The sequence below is a fragment of the Podarcis pityusensis genome, assembly GCF_964106645.2.
Source record: "Podarcis pityusensis genome assembly, chromosome: 6".
NCBI classification, from domain to species: Eukaryota; Metazoa; Chordata; class Lepidosauria; order Squamata; family Lacertidae; genus Podarcis; species Podarcis pityusensis.
This window is the reverse complement of record NC_138030.1, coordinates 99,186,899-99,203,865: the sequence shown is the minus strand read 5'-3', so window position 1 is coordinate 99,203,865 and position 16,967 is coordinate 99,186,899. Positions and strand designations below refer to the sequence as shown.

General features: G+C 53.6%; 1 protein-coding gene across 3 annotated transcripts in view; it reads left to right on the top strand.

The window, feature by feature from the left end:
* Nucleotides 1-16,745, top strand: part of CDH22 (cadherin 22) — a 65,072-nt gene extending 48,327 nt beyond the window's left edge. For all 3 annotated transcript variants that reach the window (XM_081010954.1, XM_081010956.1, XM_081010955.1), the window contains 4 exons: nt 6,661-6,782; nt 7,755-7,872; nt 12,759-13,010; nt 14,394-16,745. In XM_081010954.1, the coding sequence (XP_080867080.1) occupies nt 6,661-6,782; nt 7,755-7,872; nt 12,759-13,010; nt 14,394-14,932 (1,031 nt within the window). In that variant the 3' untranslated portion in view covers nt 14,933-16,745. The remainder of the gene's footprint in view (nt 1-6,660; nt 6,783-7,754; nt 7,873-12,758; nt 13,011-14,393) is intronic.
* The last annotated feature ends 222 nt before the right edge of the window (nt 16,746-16,967 follow it).

Here is a 16,967-nt window from a genome sequence, read left to right as displayed (position 1 = left end):
AATTCTGTTAACTTCTGTTCTGCTGGAGTTACAGACCTGCTAGGTTATTTTCTTGTTTATACTGGTTCTTAAAATATTCGATAATCCTTTTCCTCCCCTCCTCCTCTAGCCCCCACAAGGACCCTGCCAGGGAGGCTGAGAGGCAGGGACTGGCCCTCAAGGCCCCACCCAGGGAACGGCACGGCCAAGGGGGGATTTGAACTCTGGTCTCCTGGCTTCTAGTCCTCCTCACAAGATGGAGCAAACTTGTTTTCTGCTGCTCTGGAGGGCAGAACTCGAACCCATGGCTTCAAGAAAGGAGATTCCGACTAAACAGAAGAACTTTCTGGCACTAAGAGCCGTTCTTCCGTGGGATGGAAGGAGGCCGACTCTCCTTCCTTGGAGGTTTTTAAGAAGAGGTTGAATGGCCATCTGTCTTGGATGCTTGAGCTGAAATCGCTGTGTTTCAGGGGGTTGGACTAGATGACCCTTGGGGTCCCTTCCAGTTCTACAGTTCTGTGATTCTATCCGAGGAGACAGGTCACTGGGGGATGCGAGATGAGGGGGAAGTTGCTGTGCCCCTTGTGGGCTCCCCATGGGGGTCTCTGCTTGGCCGTTGGGGGACTGGATGGGTCTAATCCCCTGGGAATTTTGGGGCCTCCATTCATTTCCATTCTCGGTGACACTTGCTTCCCCTGAGCTAAAAAGGTAAAGGACCCCTGGACGGTTGAGTCCAATCTTTTTCTTTTTAATAACTTTTAATTAAAATTTACTATTTAATATTCAATACATTTATCATATAAAAAATAAAAATAAAACACAACTCCCCCCCCCCCCCCGTGACTTCCCTCAACTTTCCTTCTGGTTCTTTAACTATTTGCTACTTCTGCTTAATTTTTGTCTTATTTTTCATCTTTAAATTTACTGCTCTTATTTTCTCATCATTTTTGTACCAGAATCATAGAATCATATAACTGTAGAGTTGGAAGGGACCCTGAGGATCATCTAGTCCAACCCCCTGCAATGCAGGAATATGCAGCTGGTCCATACAGGGATCGAACCTGCAACCTTGGCATTATCAGCACCATGGTCTATCCAACTGAGCTATCCAGGCTCATCTTCTTCAAATTACATCTTGCATTTAATTAATTTCCATGTTGTTATTTCTTAACCTTTACTCTTGTTTTCTTAGTTGTAAGTGTTTACTCAAACCCTGCTAATGAGTCCATTTCTTTACAATATTTCTGTAAATACAGCACAAACAGTTCCCATTCTTTTTTAAAGTCTCTATTTTCCTTGTCTCTGAGTCTTCCCATAAGTTTAGCCATTTCTGCAGAATCCATCAGTTTTGCTTGCCATTCTTCTTTCATTGGTATCTTGTTGTCTTTCCATTTTGGGGCTACTAAAGCCCTAGCCGCTGCTGTCGCATACATGAATAACTTCTTCTGCCCTTTTGGTAATTCCTGGCCTATAATACCTAACAAGAAAGCTTCTGATTTTTCAACCAAGGTTATTTTAAACATCTTTTTCAATTCGTTATACATCATTTCTCAATAATTTTGGGAAAGGCTGGCTGAATCCCTTCAAAGGAGACTATGGGGTCAGGTGTCTGTATTTGCACTGGCGTGCTTTCGAACTGCTAGGTTGGCAGGATCCGGGACAGTGCAAGGGGAGCTCACTCTGTCATGTGGATTTGAACTGCTGACCTTCTGATCTTGACCCCCGTGCCACCCGGGTCCCAAGCTTCCCCTGAACCCCGTTGGCCCTTGTGCCCCCAGCTGGCAGAGATCCTTCCTTGCAACCCGCTTGGGCACCTGGGAACTTGGCCGCCTCCCTCTGGCAGGCAAATGTGCGTTTTTTTAGGGCTGTGGGAAGAAATGGGAGGCGGCTTGTTTGGCTGGTTGAGTTGCTTAATTTGTAACCCTAGTTTTGTCTCCTGAGCCCCAAGATGAGCAAAATGTAAAACCTATTAAGAACATGACGCATTAGTAGGGCAGCCAGGAAATTGCCCCCTGACTCCCGCAGCCCAGACCAACTCCAGCTACAAAAGCTGAGGCTGCTGAGGAAACTCTTTCGCCACTGCCTTCTTATGGGGTTTTTTTGGGGGGGGGGGTTGCTGTTACTACTATTAATTTTTTGCATCTTTTTTTTTTTGTTATTTTACTGCATCTTTATTTTTAGATCTTACGGCCATTGTTCAATTTGGTTGTGGACTTTTTGACGCGTTTTATTGATTGTTTGTGACGACTTTTGCTGTGTTTGTAATTATGAACCTGTGTTCATGTTGTGAGCCGCCTTGAGCATGGTTTTAAATGTGGAAAGGTAATGCGCAGTTAAGGTGAAGGTGACCGAGAGGCTCTCCTTGGGTCTGACTTGGAGCTACAAGGCAAGTGGGGGGGGGGCTGAAAGACCGAGACCCAGCAGCTTGGAGTGGAAGCAGAACATGGCAGAGATCCGAGTCAGGGCAGGAGGAGAGGCTCTCGGCGGCATCTCTGGAGCCTCCTCCCCCCCGCTCTGAACCCCCTATTAGTTCCACTTCCGGCAGGACCCTCCAGTCCCAACGTGCCAGACATGGAGAGTCCTCCCTTCCCTTCAGTAACTTCACAAATAAGAATTAACGAGCAGTTGATATATTTATAGTCCTTTTATTACGGCATCATGTTGTAAGCACAAATACATAGCTCTCCAATCTTCCTTCCGACTTCAGCAGCATTTTAGGCGCCAATGAGAAGTTCCTCCCTCCCTCTGCCTCCTTTGCTTTCTGATACGTTTGGACCTCCAAGTCCGTGGGGGGTCAAGAGACGTCACAACTAGCTGCCCCCTCCCTTCCGGCTCCCTTGTCATTATCTCATAACTTGGTAACTCCTCCTAAGCTTTTCAGCTTCTGTTTCTCTCTCTGCTTCTGAACATGCTGTGAGCAAGGGGGGGGGGCTCTTCCGCCTCCAGCTCTCCATCGGAGAGAAGCTGGTCTACCATAGAATGCGCCCCCCAGGCCTCGTCTTCAGACCATTCCCTGGCACACACAGGCTTGGAAATGCTAACGGCACCAAGAACCAGAGCCTCCATCCTGGACTGCCCTTTGGGTCTCTGCTTCCCTCCAGCCATTAATAAACCAGCAGCCTGCGTAATCCAGGCAGGGCCTGTTTGCAGGATCAGGTCCAGGGCCCCTGGAGTCCTGCATGCTGCCCACCGGATGCTCCAAAGGAAAGCCCTCATGCGGGACCAGCGCGCATGGCCGCATCTCTCCCTGCTTGTCATCTGCAGCAACTGGCCCTGAGAGGCACGAGAGCAGAGCAGAAACAGGGTCCCGTCTTCCTCTCTAAATCAGTCCAGTTGGTTGCCATCCCTCTGTCTTGTGGCAAGGAGTTCCAGAGTTATGGCAGTGTGTGAATATATTTTGTCCATCCCGCTGCTTCATCTAGCGGCCGCATGGACTTCCGGCATGATGAGAGCAGGAGGCAAACTTTCCCCTGCCAGCCTTGCATAATTTCACACACCTCTGGTTCTGCCACGTTTTACCAGAGTTTCCACACACGGGATGTGCTCCCTCCCCGGGATATTTTGGGTGGCCCTTTCCTGGGTACACAATATCTTTGATCAGCTGGTTATTGACCAAAATAAATAAATACAATATCCTTTTGGAGGCGAGGCGGCACAGTCCTCCAAACGTGGTCGCCTCAGAGATTGGTAAAAGGGCATTGCGATGGGGGGAGTTTTATTTTCCTTTCCTAACGCTCCCCATCAGGCAGGGATGGCGGCTCAGGAGTCCCTGGCGGGCGGCCAGGCAATCTCTCTCCCAGAGCCACCAGCCCAGGAGAAGCCACCCGCTTTCTTGGATGATTTTCTGAGATTTCTTGTGAGCTACGCTTACTTCTGTTGGCTTAAATTTGTGCTGCTTCGTACGTGTTTTTTCTGAGCTGCCTTGTAAGAAAAGGCTTCTTAAAGAAATCTGAGCAGTGGCCAAGAGGAGGGAGGGAGGGAGGGGGCAATGGGCAGCCCCTGCCCCTCCTTCCCAGATCCAGCAGCCCCCCCTCCTGTGCCCACCTGCCCATTTCCTCTGCTCGGATCCAGCCCCTGCCCAGCCCATCCTTGCAGCTCCGGCTCTCCCACTCCTTTCAGTGGAGCAGGGCAGGTGCCAGGAGCTTGATGGATGGCACAGGCCCCTCCGCCGGGACCCTCCCCTCTAATCAGCAAAATGGCAGCCGCGGCAGAGCGAGCCGGAAGAGGGAGGTCTTTGAAGGCCGGCTCTGGCTGGCGTGATGCCCCTTTGCCCCCGTCCCCCAGGCCTTTGGGCAACGGCGGTTCCTTGCAAACTTATCAGCAAAGAGGCAGATGTTGGAGGCCAGCAAGGCAGAGCCAGGCTAGCTGGCCAGCCTGCGGGTGGCATTGCCAAAGAGTCGGGGATTGGCAGAGCCCCCTCCCTGGCTAGGCTGCTGCTGGGGCTGCACTTCCTGGGGGGTCTCCTGCTCACGGCTGCATCCCAGAATGTCGGCCCCTCTCCCTGCTGCAAAGGGCTCCCAGAAATGGCTGCTGGTGGATCAGCACATCCTGCCCTTCCCAGCAGCCAACCGGGTGCCCCGTGGGCAGGATGGGGTGCAAGGCCAGCCCCTTCCCCAGCGACTGGCCTTCATGGCATGCTCAGAGGCTGACTAAAGCTGCTTTTAGCCTCAATTTCCTGGATTTATGGTGATATGAGAGTGGGGCAGGGAAGTCAATGGGCAAGGCTTCCTCACCCCTGTGGTGCCCGTATGCCCTCTCCCATGGGTTCTCTCATCAAAGTGCCCTGAGGTGGAGGTCATGGTCTCTCTTGGGCATTGGCAGAGCTGAGCAGGGAGAGATGCCCCTCCTTGCCTGCCTCTCTCCAGCAGACGCTCTCTGCCACAGAGGAGGGAGACTGGCACAGTGCCCGTCAGCTGGGCTTGCTGCCAGCCCTGGCCAGAGCGATGCTTCTTGGCAAAGGGCACCAGCTCCGGGAGTCAGAGGAGTTTGTGCCTGCTGGGCAGGGGCATCATCCGCGTTGCTCCCATCCTACAAGCAGGGTCGGACACCGTCTCCAGGCTCACAGCAGTCTGGCAAGGGGGAGAGGCAGCCGTAGGGTGGGCTGAGGAGGGGGTGTCTTTGCACCAGGTGGGGCTGGCAGGGACTTACCTGGAGGTGGGCAAGGAGCGTGGGGCTGGCCTGCATTTCTTCAGGGCTGTTGGCCAGAGGGCTTCCTGTGTTTCGGGGCCACTCCCATTTCCTGTGGGTCAGGCTCTGCTCCTTCCCCACGGCCTCCGTCCTCCCAGGCGGCTGCATCAGAGAGACTTTGGCTATGGAGGGGCCTGGTTCCACCTTTGGCTGGGAGATGCTCTTGGGGTGCCAACAGCCCCCTCTCTGAGCTCCCTGGCATGTGGTGGAACCACTGAATTGTAGAGGTGACAGATTGTGGCAGAGACCACCCCTGGGGCCACCCAGTGTATTATCCTGCCAGGAAAGTGGACAGTTTAGATCAGGGGTCACCAACTGAAGGCCCATGGGCCAGAAGTGGCCCACGGATGTCATTTGACCAGCCCATGAGCCGCCCCCAAACTCAGCTAGTCCCTCACACGCTGCGCTAAACTGGCGCAGCACGGCACAGGGACTTGCTTCCGCGGCACCAAAAATTGCGTCTGCACACACGCAGGCACCAAATTTCATGGGCGGGTGCAGGATCCAGCCCACGGAGGGATCTTTGTGGGACTGATCCGGCCCAGGCAAGATAAACCTTGCTGACCCCTGGTTTAGATTCTGCCTTAAGTGGGTAGGAATTACGCAGCCACCCGAGGTCACTTTGATGTCCATCAGATTCAATTGTGGTGGACAAAAACTGGTACAGTGGTACCTCGGTTTTCGAACATAATCCACTCCAGAAGTCCGTTTGTGTTCCGAAACATTCAAAAACCCAAAACTGAAATCGGAAGCCTCAAAACAGAAACCTCATTTCCTGTTCGACTTCCAAGGCACGTTCGAAAACCAAGGCATTGACTTCTGGGTTTTTGGTGTTCGAGTTCTGAAATGTTCGACTGCGGAGGCGTTCGGAAACCGAGGTACCACTGTATCGGTTTCTTCATGCCTAGGTTGAGAAAACCTTATTGCAGCATCTGCAACACGAGGGACCGGCAGAGGAGCCAGGAAGGTTACATCTCCGTGGGCTTGAGCAGTTCTTCAGGCGCTGAACAAGTGGCCTTGAAACAATTGTCGCTTACTTGCGAGTAAGCGCGTCTTTAGGGCTCTTAGCATCCGTGCATCCAACGGCAGGGCAGGGTGCGGCTATGCGCCAAGACGTGGTGTCTCCTGGCGGCGCAGGTGGAAGCTGGCGGGGAAGGGAAAGCGGACTTCCGGAGGTGGCCAGGTGAGAGGAGTCGGAGCCGGTGGTGGGCGCTGCCAATCAGACGCCGCACCTGGTTTACCTCAGCGCAGCGCTTGGATGTCTCTGGCAATCAAATGCCACTGAGGTGAAACAAGCGTGGCTGTTGAGTGGCAGAGCGGCTGCTGCTCAGCCTCTTCCTCCCATCGCCATCACCTGGAGTCTTGGCTTTGCGGAGCGGGGCAGATTTATGACCCAGGTGGGCCTGATCCGGCCTGTGGGCCTTAGTTTGCCACCCCCTGCCTCAAACCTTGGGAGGCGGCTCTCAGTCCCCTCTGCCCTTTTCTGTGTTCCAGACAATCACGCTCAGGTGTCCAGGAAGACCCTTCGCATCCGCATCCTGGACGTGAACGACAATCCTCCTGAACTCGCCACGCCTTACGAGGCGGCCGTCTGCGAGGACGCCAAGCCTGGGCAGGTGAGGAGCAGGAGGGGGGCAGCTGGGGGGGCAGCCAGGTGAGGGGCTCTGAGCCCACAAGGCAGGCCCTGGACTTGGCAGGGAGACCTCAGGCATGGGCAGGGGGACAGGACCCATATGGGGCAGGGACAGCCTTGCTGGGCAGAAAGGTCCCCCCAAACCCTGGAAACTCCCCTCCCCTCCCACCTGCTTGCTTTTGCTTAGGGAGGGGCTGGGGGTGTCTTATGTGGCATATGGCAGCCCTGACCACTGGCTGTGGGGCGCTGTGGTCCAGCAGGAGCATGGAGGGGCTGGTGCACTGCAATTGGGGTGGGGGCTTTCCTCTCCCCTTTCTGTCTCTCTTTTCTTTCCACATCCCAGCTCAGCGGCTGTCAATCAGCGAAGTCAATCGAAGTCAATCGGGGGTGAAGCCATCACCCCCGCTGGGGAGGCCGTCCTTCCTGTCCTGCCATGCTGGGGGGGGGCACTTTTGGGAGCTGCAGTCTTTGTCTGCCCCTGAGAGGCACCTGTGGCCCCACCTGCCCCAGACCCCCCCCACCCCTTGGGTGCAGTTTGAGGGGGAGGGGCTCTTCTAGAATACATATATTTTACTGAAATAATTACAACAAATTAAAGTAAGTTTTTAAAAGAAAAGAGAGAAAGAGAATACATAAGAGCAATAAATGTAATTAAGGTTGCAAAGCTGAAATATAAACTTAGTATAGGTTGATTCACAATGGTTTTGACAAATACGTTTGAAACAGCATTAAAGACGTCCGTGGATAATCGTTATCTGGAAGAATGGGCTGTAAGAGTTTTCATATCCATTGATCAAAGGGGGGGCATATCTGTGTCTTTCCAACGTATCAGGATCGATCTATTTTGCGGGGGGGGGGCACTGAGAATCCATTGGCGCTGAGCCAATCCATGGGCGCCCCGAGCTGGGCATGTTGTTTGAGCTGCTCCTCTGAGCGCTGCCCTCCTTCCCTGCAGCTGATCCAGACCATCAGCGTCGTGGACCGGGATGAGCCCCAGAGCGGCCACCGCTTCTACTTCACTCTGGCCCCCGAGGCCTCCTCCAGCCACCACTTCTCCCTGCTGGATATCGAGGGTAAGCTGTGGAGTCAGAGAGCACAGAGGGACCCCCAGGTCATCTAGTCCAGCCCCACCACCTTGCCTCCCCCCCAGGTAGCTCTTCCGCCTGCTCTCCTGCCCCCGAGGCCGGCAGCCCTGCCCCACGGCCCCCTCCCCACGCATGCCAGCGAGCCCCCCCCCGTGCCCCCCTCTGCCCTGCCCGCCTCCCCTCTGCTCTCTCCTGGGCGCGGTATAAATATCGGCGGTGACAAACGGCCGCCAACGGCCCATCTGTTTCTTTGTACAAATTTGTAGCCAGTTTTGAGATGTGATTTATAAATATTGCTGCTGGAGCCAAGACAAGACACTGATGGATGCCAGCCCAGATGGAGACACAAAGCGCTCACTTAAATCTCCTCCTTTTACATCCTCGGCCGCGGCAGGAAGAGACCTCGGGCGCAAAGCTCCGCACCGCCCTCCCTGCCTGTCCTGGAGATTGCTCCCCGGGGTCAGGCTGGTAGAAGGGGGTGGGTGGGAAAAAGGAGGGCGTCCTGGTTCCTGAGAGGGGCAAGGAAGCTGCTCTTCTCCTGTGATGCCCGCAAGCATTCCTGCCTTGCAGGGGGTTGGGCTGGATGACCTTTGGGGGTCCCTGCCAGCTCTGCAATTCTGTGCATCTAAGCTCCTCTGGGGTGCATGTGGGTTTGGACTGAAATGCCCACCAAAGTGGGGCAGGGGGACTTGTGAGCTTCCAGGGGCCTCTGACCCCCTCTGTGGCTGCAGGGGCTGCATTTCCTAGCCCAGAGAGTTCTGTGTGTCCCTTCAGCAAAACCTCCCCACAGAGAGCAAGGAAACAGGAACAGGCACAACAGTAAGAAGAAGAAGCAGCAGCCACTGACAAGGAGGATTTCTTTCATATTCATTTATTTATTTCTTAAGATTTATATGCTGCTCAATTGTGGAGGGGAAAAACCCAACCCCCAAGGCGGTTTAGAAAATGATCAAACCCGGAAAGAATGTACAGCAATCGTTTAAAAGAGACAAAAAGTTATACGCATATAAAATTCGCATCCACTTTCTCAGCATCCAAAGAGTTCCTCATGTTTGCAGCTGGGCTTCTGGGATCTGCACAGGCAGAAATCCGACCAAGGAAGCTTTTTCCAGCCCTGCACCTCCCTGATGAATTTCTGCCTGTTGTGCAGGCAGCTCGCAGGGTCACATCGTCCCCCACCCACAGCCTGCAAGGGTGGTCCAGCTGCCGCTCTCTGCCCCACCTCAGGGGCAGACTGTGGGTCCATTGGGTCCCACATGTCTGGGGCTTTGACCCTCCAATCTCCCCCACCAATGCCATTGGACCTTTCCCTGGGGAGCTTGAATGGCAGCTAACATCCCATGGGGTGTCCTGTGGGACACACCCACCCCGCCAGCTTGTTTTCTCCTGCTCCGGAGGGCAGGACTCGAACCCATGGCTGCAAGTTGCAAGGAAGGAGATTCCAACACAACATCAGGAAGAACTTTATGCCAGTAAGAGCCATTTGTGGGATGGAAGGAGATGGCCTCTCCTTCCTGGGAGGTTTTTAAGAAGAGGCTGGAAGGCTTGGATGCCGGAGCTGAGATCCTTGTGTTTCAGGGGATTAGACTAGATGACTCTTAGGGGCCCCTTCCAACTCTAGCATTCTATGACCCCCCAATCCCAATGGAGGCAGGCTTTGCTGGGCTGCATGGAACAAGCGCAGGGTGCAGGTGGGGGAGATGGGGGAGATGGAGGGCCCCTCCCTAGACATCCCCCAAAACACACAAGGCAGAGATGAGGCAGGACAGATTGGGGTGGGGGCACATCCCAGAACGGCAGCCCCCACCCTCCCACTTTTGCAATGGGAGAAGAAGGTTTGTCTCCTGCCGGGCTGCTTTTTGCTCTGAAAGATCCTCTCTCTCTGTGTGTGTGTGTGTTTCTTGGCTGGCTGGTGGCTAATTGGGAGCGACACCGGACGGCTCCTGACTGCAGGCAAAAGGAGCAGATGCAGGAACTCTCTAAAGATCTCGTTAGAAGCAAGGTTTTTTGGGGGGGCGGGCAGGAGGAGCTGGCAGCTTCCTGGGGACCCTGACAGCGAAGAGAGGAAGGCGGGAGAGGATCTGCAGAGTCTGTGCCTGCAAGGGGGGGGGGATAGAACTGACTCTGGCTGGGCTGGCCCCGAGGACGAATCCTGATGCACCAGCTGCAAAGAGCACCTGACAGCCCTCAGGTGGGGGGGGGCTACCTGGGGAAGGGGCCGCCTGCCACTCTCCGTCCATCCCATGACCCTCTGCCTCCTTGGATTAGAATCAGTAGAAAAAAGGACAGTCACGGAACTGAGAAATTACACAAAACAAATGAAATACCATGAAAATCCCTGAAACAAGAAGTAATCGACTAGAAATTTGAATTTTAGTCATTTAAGGTTTATGATTTTTCTATTTCCTTCTGAGGAGACTGAATAGTTCAGTGAAACGAGGTTCGTAGCTGGCTTCCCGTTAAGGCTTTGTACAATTCTAGGTTTTTCTAATTTTTTCCTTAAACTTTTTGATTTTTATTATTTAGTTTATTTCTATAAGAAAATTTTTCTTTTTCTTTTTTAGTGATATTTATTGAGAATTTTAAAGTTACAAAGAAAAAAGAAAGAAAAGACAAGAGAAGGAAAAAAAGAGAGAAAGAAGTAGATAAACATAACAATTAAACAATACAATTCAATAAAAACCAAAGTCGAAAAAAATAACAAAACACACAATGTATCAAGATCAAAAAACAAAAATACAAAAAACAAAAAACAAAAATAACCAAAAAATTAAAAAACAAGTCTAATATTCTCAAATCCTTAACTTTCATTAACTTATTTCAACGACCTCCTCACACCTCCCTTTTTTGTATTCTAGTTGTTAATTATCTCAGCAAATCCTTTCCATCTTTCACAGTATTTTGTCATTTAAATTACCTTAATCTATTTTAACCTTATCTTACCCTAAAAAACCTTAAAACTTAAAACTTAAATCTTATATATACCAAATTCTTTTAACCATAACATATTCTTACATAATTCTTTTTGACATTTCTACTAAGGCCCAATAATTTCATTCCAACATTTTTCTAATACTCATAATTTTACGATACTTTTCTAAATAAATTTTTAAAACTTTCTTCCAATCTTCATCCATCGTCTCTTCTTCCTGGTCTCGGGATTTTGTCAGTCCTTTCTCATCCATCTAATCCATCAACCTGGTGCTCTAATGTCCGAGGCTCTTAAGTCTTTTCCATGTCCCTTCTGCAGGTCTTCTTCTTGTTTATATCTGCCCTTTACTTTGTCTTTTGTTGATCTTTTTCTTATTTTCTTTCCTTTCTCATTGGGGGGTAGGTCTCGGGAGGACTCCAATCCAAAAGTATCTCCATCTCTCCTCAGCAGATCAGCCCATTCCCCACAGTCAACACTGTAATCCAGAAAGTATTTAAAAGCATGATTCACAGTCTTTCCAAAATTAAGAGCCCTCACAACTCCAGACCCCCCTCCCCCGGTCCACTCCAGATTCAAACTTCAAGAGCAGCGGCTTATACTCCTGCAAGGCCTCGGATCTCTCCATTTGTGTTATTTGAGGTTCAACAGCAACCTCCTCCATTTTCTTCTGCACTTGCGCTTGCCCTATCAAAACAGATTCCTGGGCTGGTTCCTGAATAGTTTCTATATGGGTATTTGCCGTTTGTCCAAAGTTTTTAACTGCAACAGTCATCAAATCCATCTTCTCATGCATCTGCTCCAGCAAAGCACTTGTCTTGCAAAAAGCAAGCACCAATACTTCTTGTAAACACATTTCCCCCCCCCCCCCCAAGGTTATAGTCTGGTCTCACGATCCTAATCATACAGCTGTGATCAGCTCCGGCAACAAATTAGCAAGCTCCCTCTAGAGGAGACAATTTCTATTTGTATCCATCTTTTAAAAGCAGGACCAACAAAGAAAAATTACTTTCACTTTTCAAATACTTTGTTTCCTTTGATTGCAAGAAGCAACATTGGAGTCAATTTGTTTCTCTTCTTTTTTACTATCTGTCAAAAGACATTCCATTCACAGTCGATGAACTTCCCAATAAATTTCTGTCTCTGGCACCCCGTTCCCAGGTTTGAGATAGTGGAAAATTTATCTCTCTTTACTCTCTCTCCTGCAGGCTTAAACAGTCAAAAATCGCCCTCTTTTCTCCTGCTTCCAAGAGGGGTTTTGGTGGTGATGAATGAAGGAAATTTAAAACTTTATATACGACTTTCCAGACTTTAGCTTACAAAGTTTTTGCTTCAATCTATTTACAAAAAACGGGAGACGGACTTCCTGTTTAGAACCTTCCCGTTTCGGTGCCAAATTAAAATATTTCTTAGTACTTGATCCAATTTTCCGTTCTACTCACGGGTACTTGTTTAGAGTCCAATTGTCCACAGGAAAAGGTCAGCGCTCTCCAGCAACGGCTGTGCGGCTTCACTCCGTAAAAGTAGCGGTTGATTCAAAACACCGCGCCGCTCACCCCACGTCGCTTCGGACCCCCGAAAAAGGGGTTCCCTGCGAGTAGGGGAGGCGCTCCTGGTGTCAGCCGAATCCCACGTTCCCAGGCTTCCTCCGCCTGGGATTTTTAAAGGGTCTCCGCCTTCGCCGCGGCGGCAAGACCCGATTTTCACGGAGCGGGTTCCTCTCTGTCAGAGGAACTCCACCATTGCTGATGGCGCTGTCCCGGAAGTCCCTATAAGATAATATTTCTAGTCGATTACTTCTCGTTTCAGGTATTTTCACAGTATTTCATTTGTTTTGTGTCATTCCTTGGATTAGAATGGTGGAATTGTAGGGTTGGGTGGGACCCCCAAGGGCCATCCAGTCTGACCCCCTGCAATGCACGATGCCCCTTCTGCCTCCCCACAGACAACACGGCCGCCGTGCACACGCAGCGCCTGGGCTTCAACCGGCAGGAGCAGGACCTCTTCCTGCTGCCCATCCTGGTGGTGGACAGCGGGCCCCCCACCCTCAGCAGCACCGGCACCCTCACCATCCGCATCTGCGGCTGCGACAGCTCCGGCGCCATCCAGTCCTGCAACACCACCGCCTACGTGGTCTCCGCCTCGCTCAGCCCCGGAGCCCTCATTGCCCTGCTGGTCTGCGTCCTCATCCTCATCGGTGAGTCTCTGCACCCCACGGAGCCCCCTTCCTGCCCCTCCAGGGGGGAGGGCCACACCTCCAAGAACAGGCTTAGACGCACAACATAGAAATATAAAATGAGGACACAAATACATAAGAAAAGGAAAGGAAACCAATGAAGCCCCCCCATCAACACTTTAAAGGACAGAGGCTGTTCATCAGCCAAAGGCCGAGTGAAAGAGAAACTTTTTGCCTGGCACCTAAAGATATGGAAGGAAGGTGCCACAGATGGGGAGCCACTGCAGAAAAGGTCCCGTTCTCGTGTTGCCACCCTCCGCACCTGGAGGAGGAGGCACACGAAAGCGGGGCTCAGAGGAAGATCTCAGGGCCCAGGTAGGTTATAGAATCATAGAATCATAGAGTTGGAAGAGACCACAAGGGCCATCGAGTCCAACCCCCTGCCAAGCAGGAAACACCATCAGAGCACTCCTGACATATGGTTGTCAAGCCTCTGCTTAAGGTTCATATGGAAAGAGGCGGTCCTGGGGTATTGGGCTCCTGAACCAGTTAAGGCTTTATAGGTCAAAAGCAGCACTTACAATTGGGCCTGGAAACTAATCAGTAGTCAGTGTAGTTGGACCAGGATCAGTGTAATAGGCTCAAGCCGTCTTGCTCCGGTGAGCAACCTGGCTGCCGAATTCTGCACCAGTTGAAGCTTCTGAACTGTCTTCAGGGGCAGCTCTATGTAGAACACGTTGCAGTAATCCATCCTTGAGGTTACCAGAGCAGAGACAGCAGAAGTTAAAACTATCCCTGTAGGGGCTCAGCTGGGACACCAGGCGAAGCTGACGGAAGGTCCTCTGTGCCACTGAGCCTCAAGCGACAGTAGTGGATCCAGAAGGACCTGCTCCTTCAGAGGAAGGGGAACCCCATCAAGAGCAGGTGCCCTCCCACCCATCTGGTCCAGGGAATCCCCCACTAACGGGACCTCCGTCTTATCTGGGTTGAGCTTCAGTTTGTTGGCTCTCATCCTGTCCATGACCGAGGCAAGACACTGGTCCAGCACTCCCACTGCCTCACCTGCAGATGTCAGGGAGAAAGAGAGCTGAGTGTCATCAGCATACTGCTGGCAACATACTCCAAACCTCCGGATGACCCCACTCAGAGGTTTCACGTAGATGTTAAACAGCAGGAGGGATAATACAGACTTTGAGGAACCCCACATTGAAGGCTCCATGGGGCCTGAGCCCTTCTCAAGCCTCCCTCTCTGGAAAGGGGCCAGAGGAGGTGGCTTTGCCTTTGTAAGGAAAGGGAGAGCCCCTTCAGGTAGGAGGTGCTTGGAAGGAGCCCTTGGCTCTTGTCTTGTCCTGGGGGGTCCCCTGCTCTCTTCCTGCCTTGACCACCCTTCTCCCCCCCCCCCAGTGCTGGTCCTCCTGATCCTGACTCTGAAGCGGCACCAGAAGGGCCACCTCTCTTCCGAGGAGGACGAGGACATGCGCGACAACGTCATCAAGTACAACGACGAGGGGGGCGGGGAGCAGGACACGGAGGCCTACGACATGTCTGCCCTGCGCAGCCTCTATGACTTTGCGGAGACCAAGGGGGGCGGGGGCGGGGGCGAGGGCCCCCCCGTCCTGCCCTCGGAGCTGCACTCGCTGCCACAGTGGCGCCCGGCGCCCGACTTGGACTTCTCCGTCTTCAGGGACTACATCAGCAGGAAAGTGGGGCAGGCGGACGAGGACCCTTCTGTGCCCCCCTACGACTCCTTCCAGACCTACGCCTTTGAGGGGGCCGACTCCCCTCCCGCCTCCCTCAGCTCCATCGCCTCCCGCTCCACGGGCTCCGAGCAGGACTTCTCCTACCTGGGCAGCTGGGGGCCACGCTTCCGGCAGCTGGCGGCCCTCTATGCCGGGCGCCGGGGAGGGGAGGAGGACGGCGGCGGCGGCAGCGCAGAGTCCTAGGCCCACCAAACCAAAAAGACACCCCACCCACAGCGGAGGAAAGAGAGCCAGGCTGGCAGTGGCTTCCGGGGGGGGGCACCGTGCGGGCGCAGCCAGGTCCAGCCACACAGCAGAACCCCCCAAGTGCCCTGGCCTGCCTGCAAGGGGAGGGCCTTGGGGTGAGGGAGGGCCAGGGCAGGGGGCCAGGGAAGCCCCACTGCTTGCCCCCTCTCCTCCTCTTCTACTGAAACTCTCCATGTCCCTTGAAGACTGCATCTCTGCCAGCCAGGACTTCTCCCCTGGCAAATTATCATTTAAATGGATCTGTGCAGGGGAGGGGGCGGCCTGCCTGGGAGGGAGGGGAGCCTTTTGTTGTCGAAATTGATTTTGTCACTTGATTCCAACGTTTGACAAGCTTTGATTTGCTAAGCGGAGTCTTTGCCAAGAGGAGCCTGCTGCTCCTTCTCCCGCTGGCTGGCTCTCCTTCCCGGGTCTCCCTCTCCAGGACATTCCCCCGGGACCTTCCTCTCTGGCCTCATCCTCGGGGAAGGGGAGGCCTTTGGTTGTGGGCTCCAGGGAGGGGAGGGGGCACAGCGCTTTTGCAGTGAGGGGGGGACCATTTTGATTCCTTCCCTTGGCGGGATTCCGTATTGCATTTTGGATTAGAACCTTCCACCCCTCTTGGGGACCAATCCTCAGGGTCTTCTAATTCTCCACAGCAGAGCGCTCCTCTCCCACACGCAGCCCCAGACACGCCCCCAGCAAAGACACCCCCACCTCGTCCTCCCCAGGTGCTTGCAGTGTGACATCCTTCCCCTCCAGCAGGTGCATCACTGTTCCGTAGGGTCTCCCCCCGCCAACCATCCCCTTCTGGCTCCACTTGCCTGTTTCCCTCTTGCAAAAGTTGTGTGCCATTGGCAGACTCCTGGGACTCCCCCCACCTCTCCCTGCCATGGGTCTGAGGGAGGCAGCTCTCTTGGGGCAAATGGTTGCCCCACAGCCCCCTTGCCGGTCCCACTTCTCCCTACAAAATACCCGGCTTTTCGGGTGAGAGACCAGCAAGGGCCCATTGGGACTTGGGGCCAAGATGCAGGCCTGAAGGGTGTGTTGGGGGGCTGGGAGTGGGGCAGCCTTCATGACTCCCCTTTCCCCTGGCACCTGCTGTGACCCCCAAGCTCCCTGTTCCTGGCCAGTTCCCCCCCTCCTGCCCCCCTTTGCAGGCCTGCCTGACTTTACGGCTCGGACCAAGCCGAGTCGCTGGTTCTCAGGATTTTTCCCAGTCTCCCTGGGCTGTTCCGGTAGTGGGAGGGGGGGTGGGATGGGCCTCCCCAAGCCAGCCTGGCCTTCACTGTGACTTCCCCTCTGGTTCTAGAGAGGCAACTGGGCAGATGGCAGCCCGCCCCCCATGGTCCTTGTCCAAAGGGTGGGGGCTGGATGCAGGGAAAGCGGCTCTTTGCTCCCCTCCCTCTCCTCCTCAGGAACACCTCCCATTTGCTCCCCTCCCTGTTCCCTGGGGGCAGCCGGCCTCTCAGGCCATGGGCCAAACAGGGTATGTATCTGGTGCTCCCCCCCACACTGCCTGCCCTCCCCCCCACCTGCCCAGAGCTGCTGTCCTGGTGACACCCCTCCACTCCTGCCTCTTCCCACCTGTAAATAGGGGTGCGTCTCCCCTGCCCCCCAAAGGATGCCCCCGCAGGAGGAGCTGGCAGGCCCATGGAGCACTGGGGGGGGGGGCAGCTGTGCTTTGAGTTCTGAGCCAGCCGAGTTGCTCACCTTTGGTATTTTCACACTTTGGTCTTTCTGGGACCCGGAAATAAATGATCTCCTTGTCGTCTTCCTGGAGTCCTTTGTGCTGCTTTCCTTTGGGAAGGGGGGGCACCCACCCTGTACGTGACAGACAGACAAGGAGAGGGGCCCCCAGCACCTGCCTTGCTCCCTGGGGGTGAGGTGGGGAGGAGCACCTCCTGCTGCCCTTTGCAGCTGCTGGGCTTGGGACTGGTGGGCAGCGAGCTCCCCAGAAGGGGCCTGGCCTATGTGTCCGCCCTGTGGGGATTTT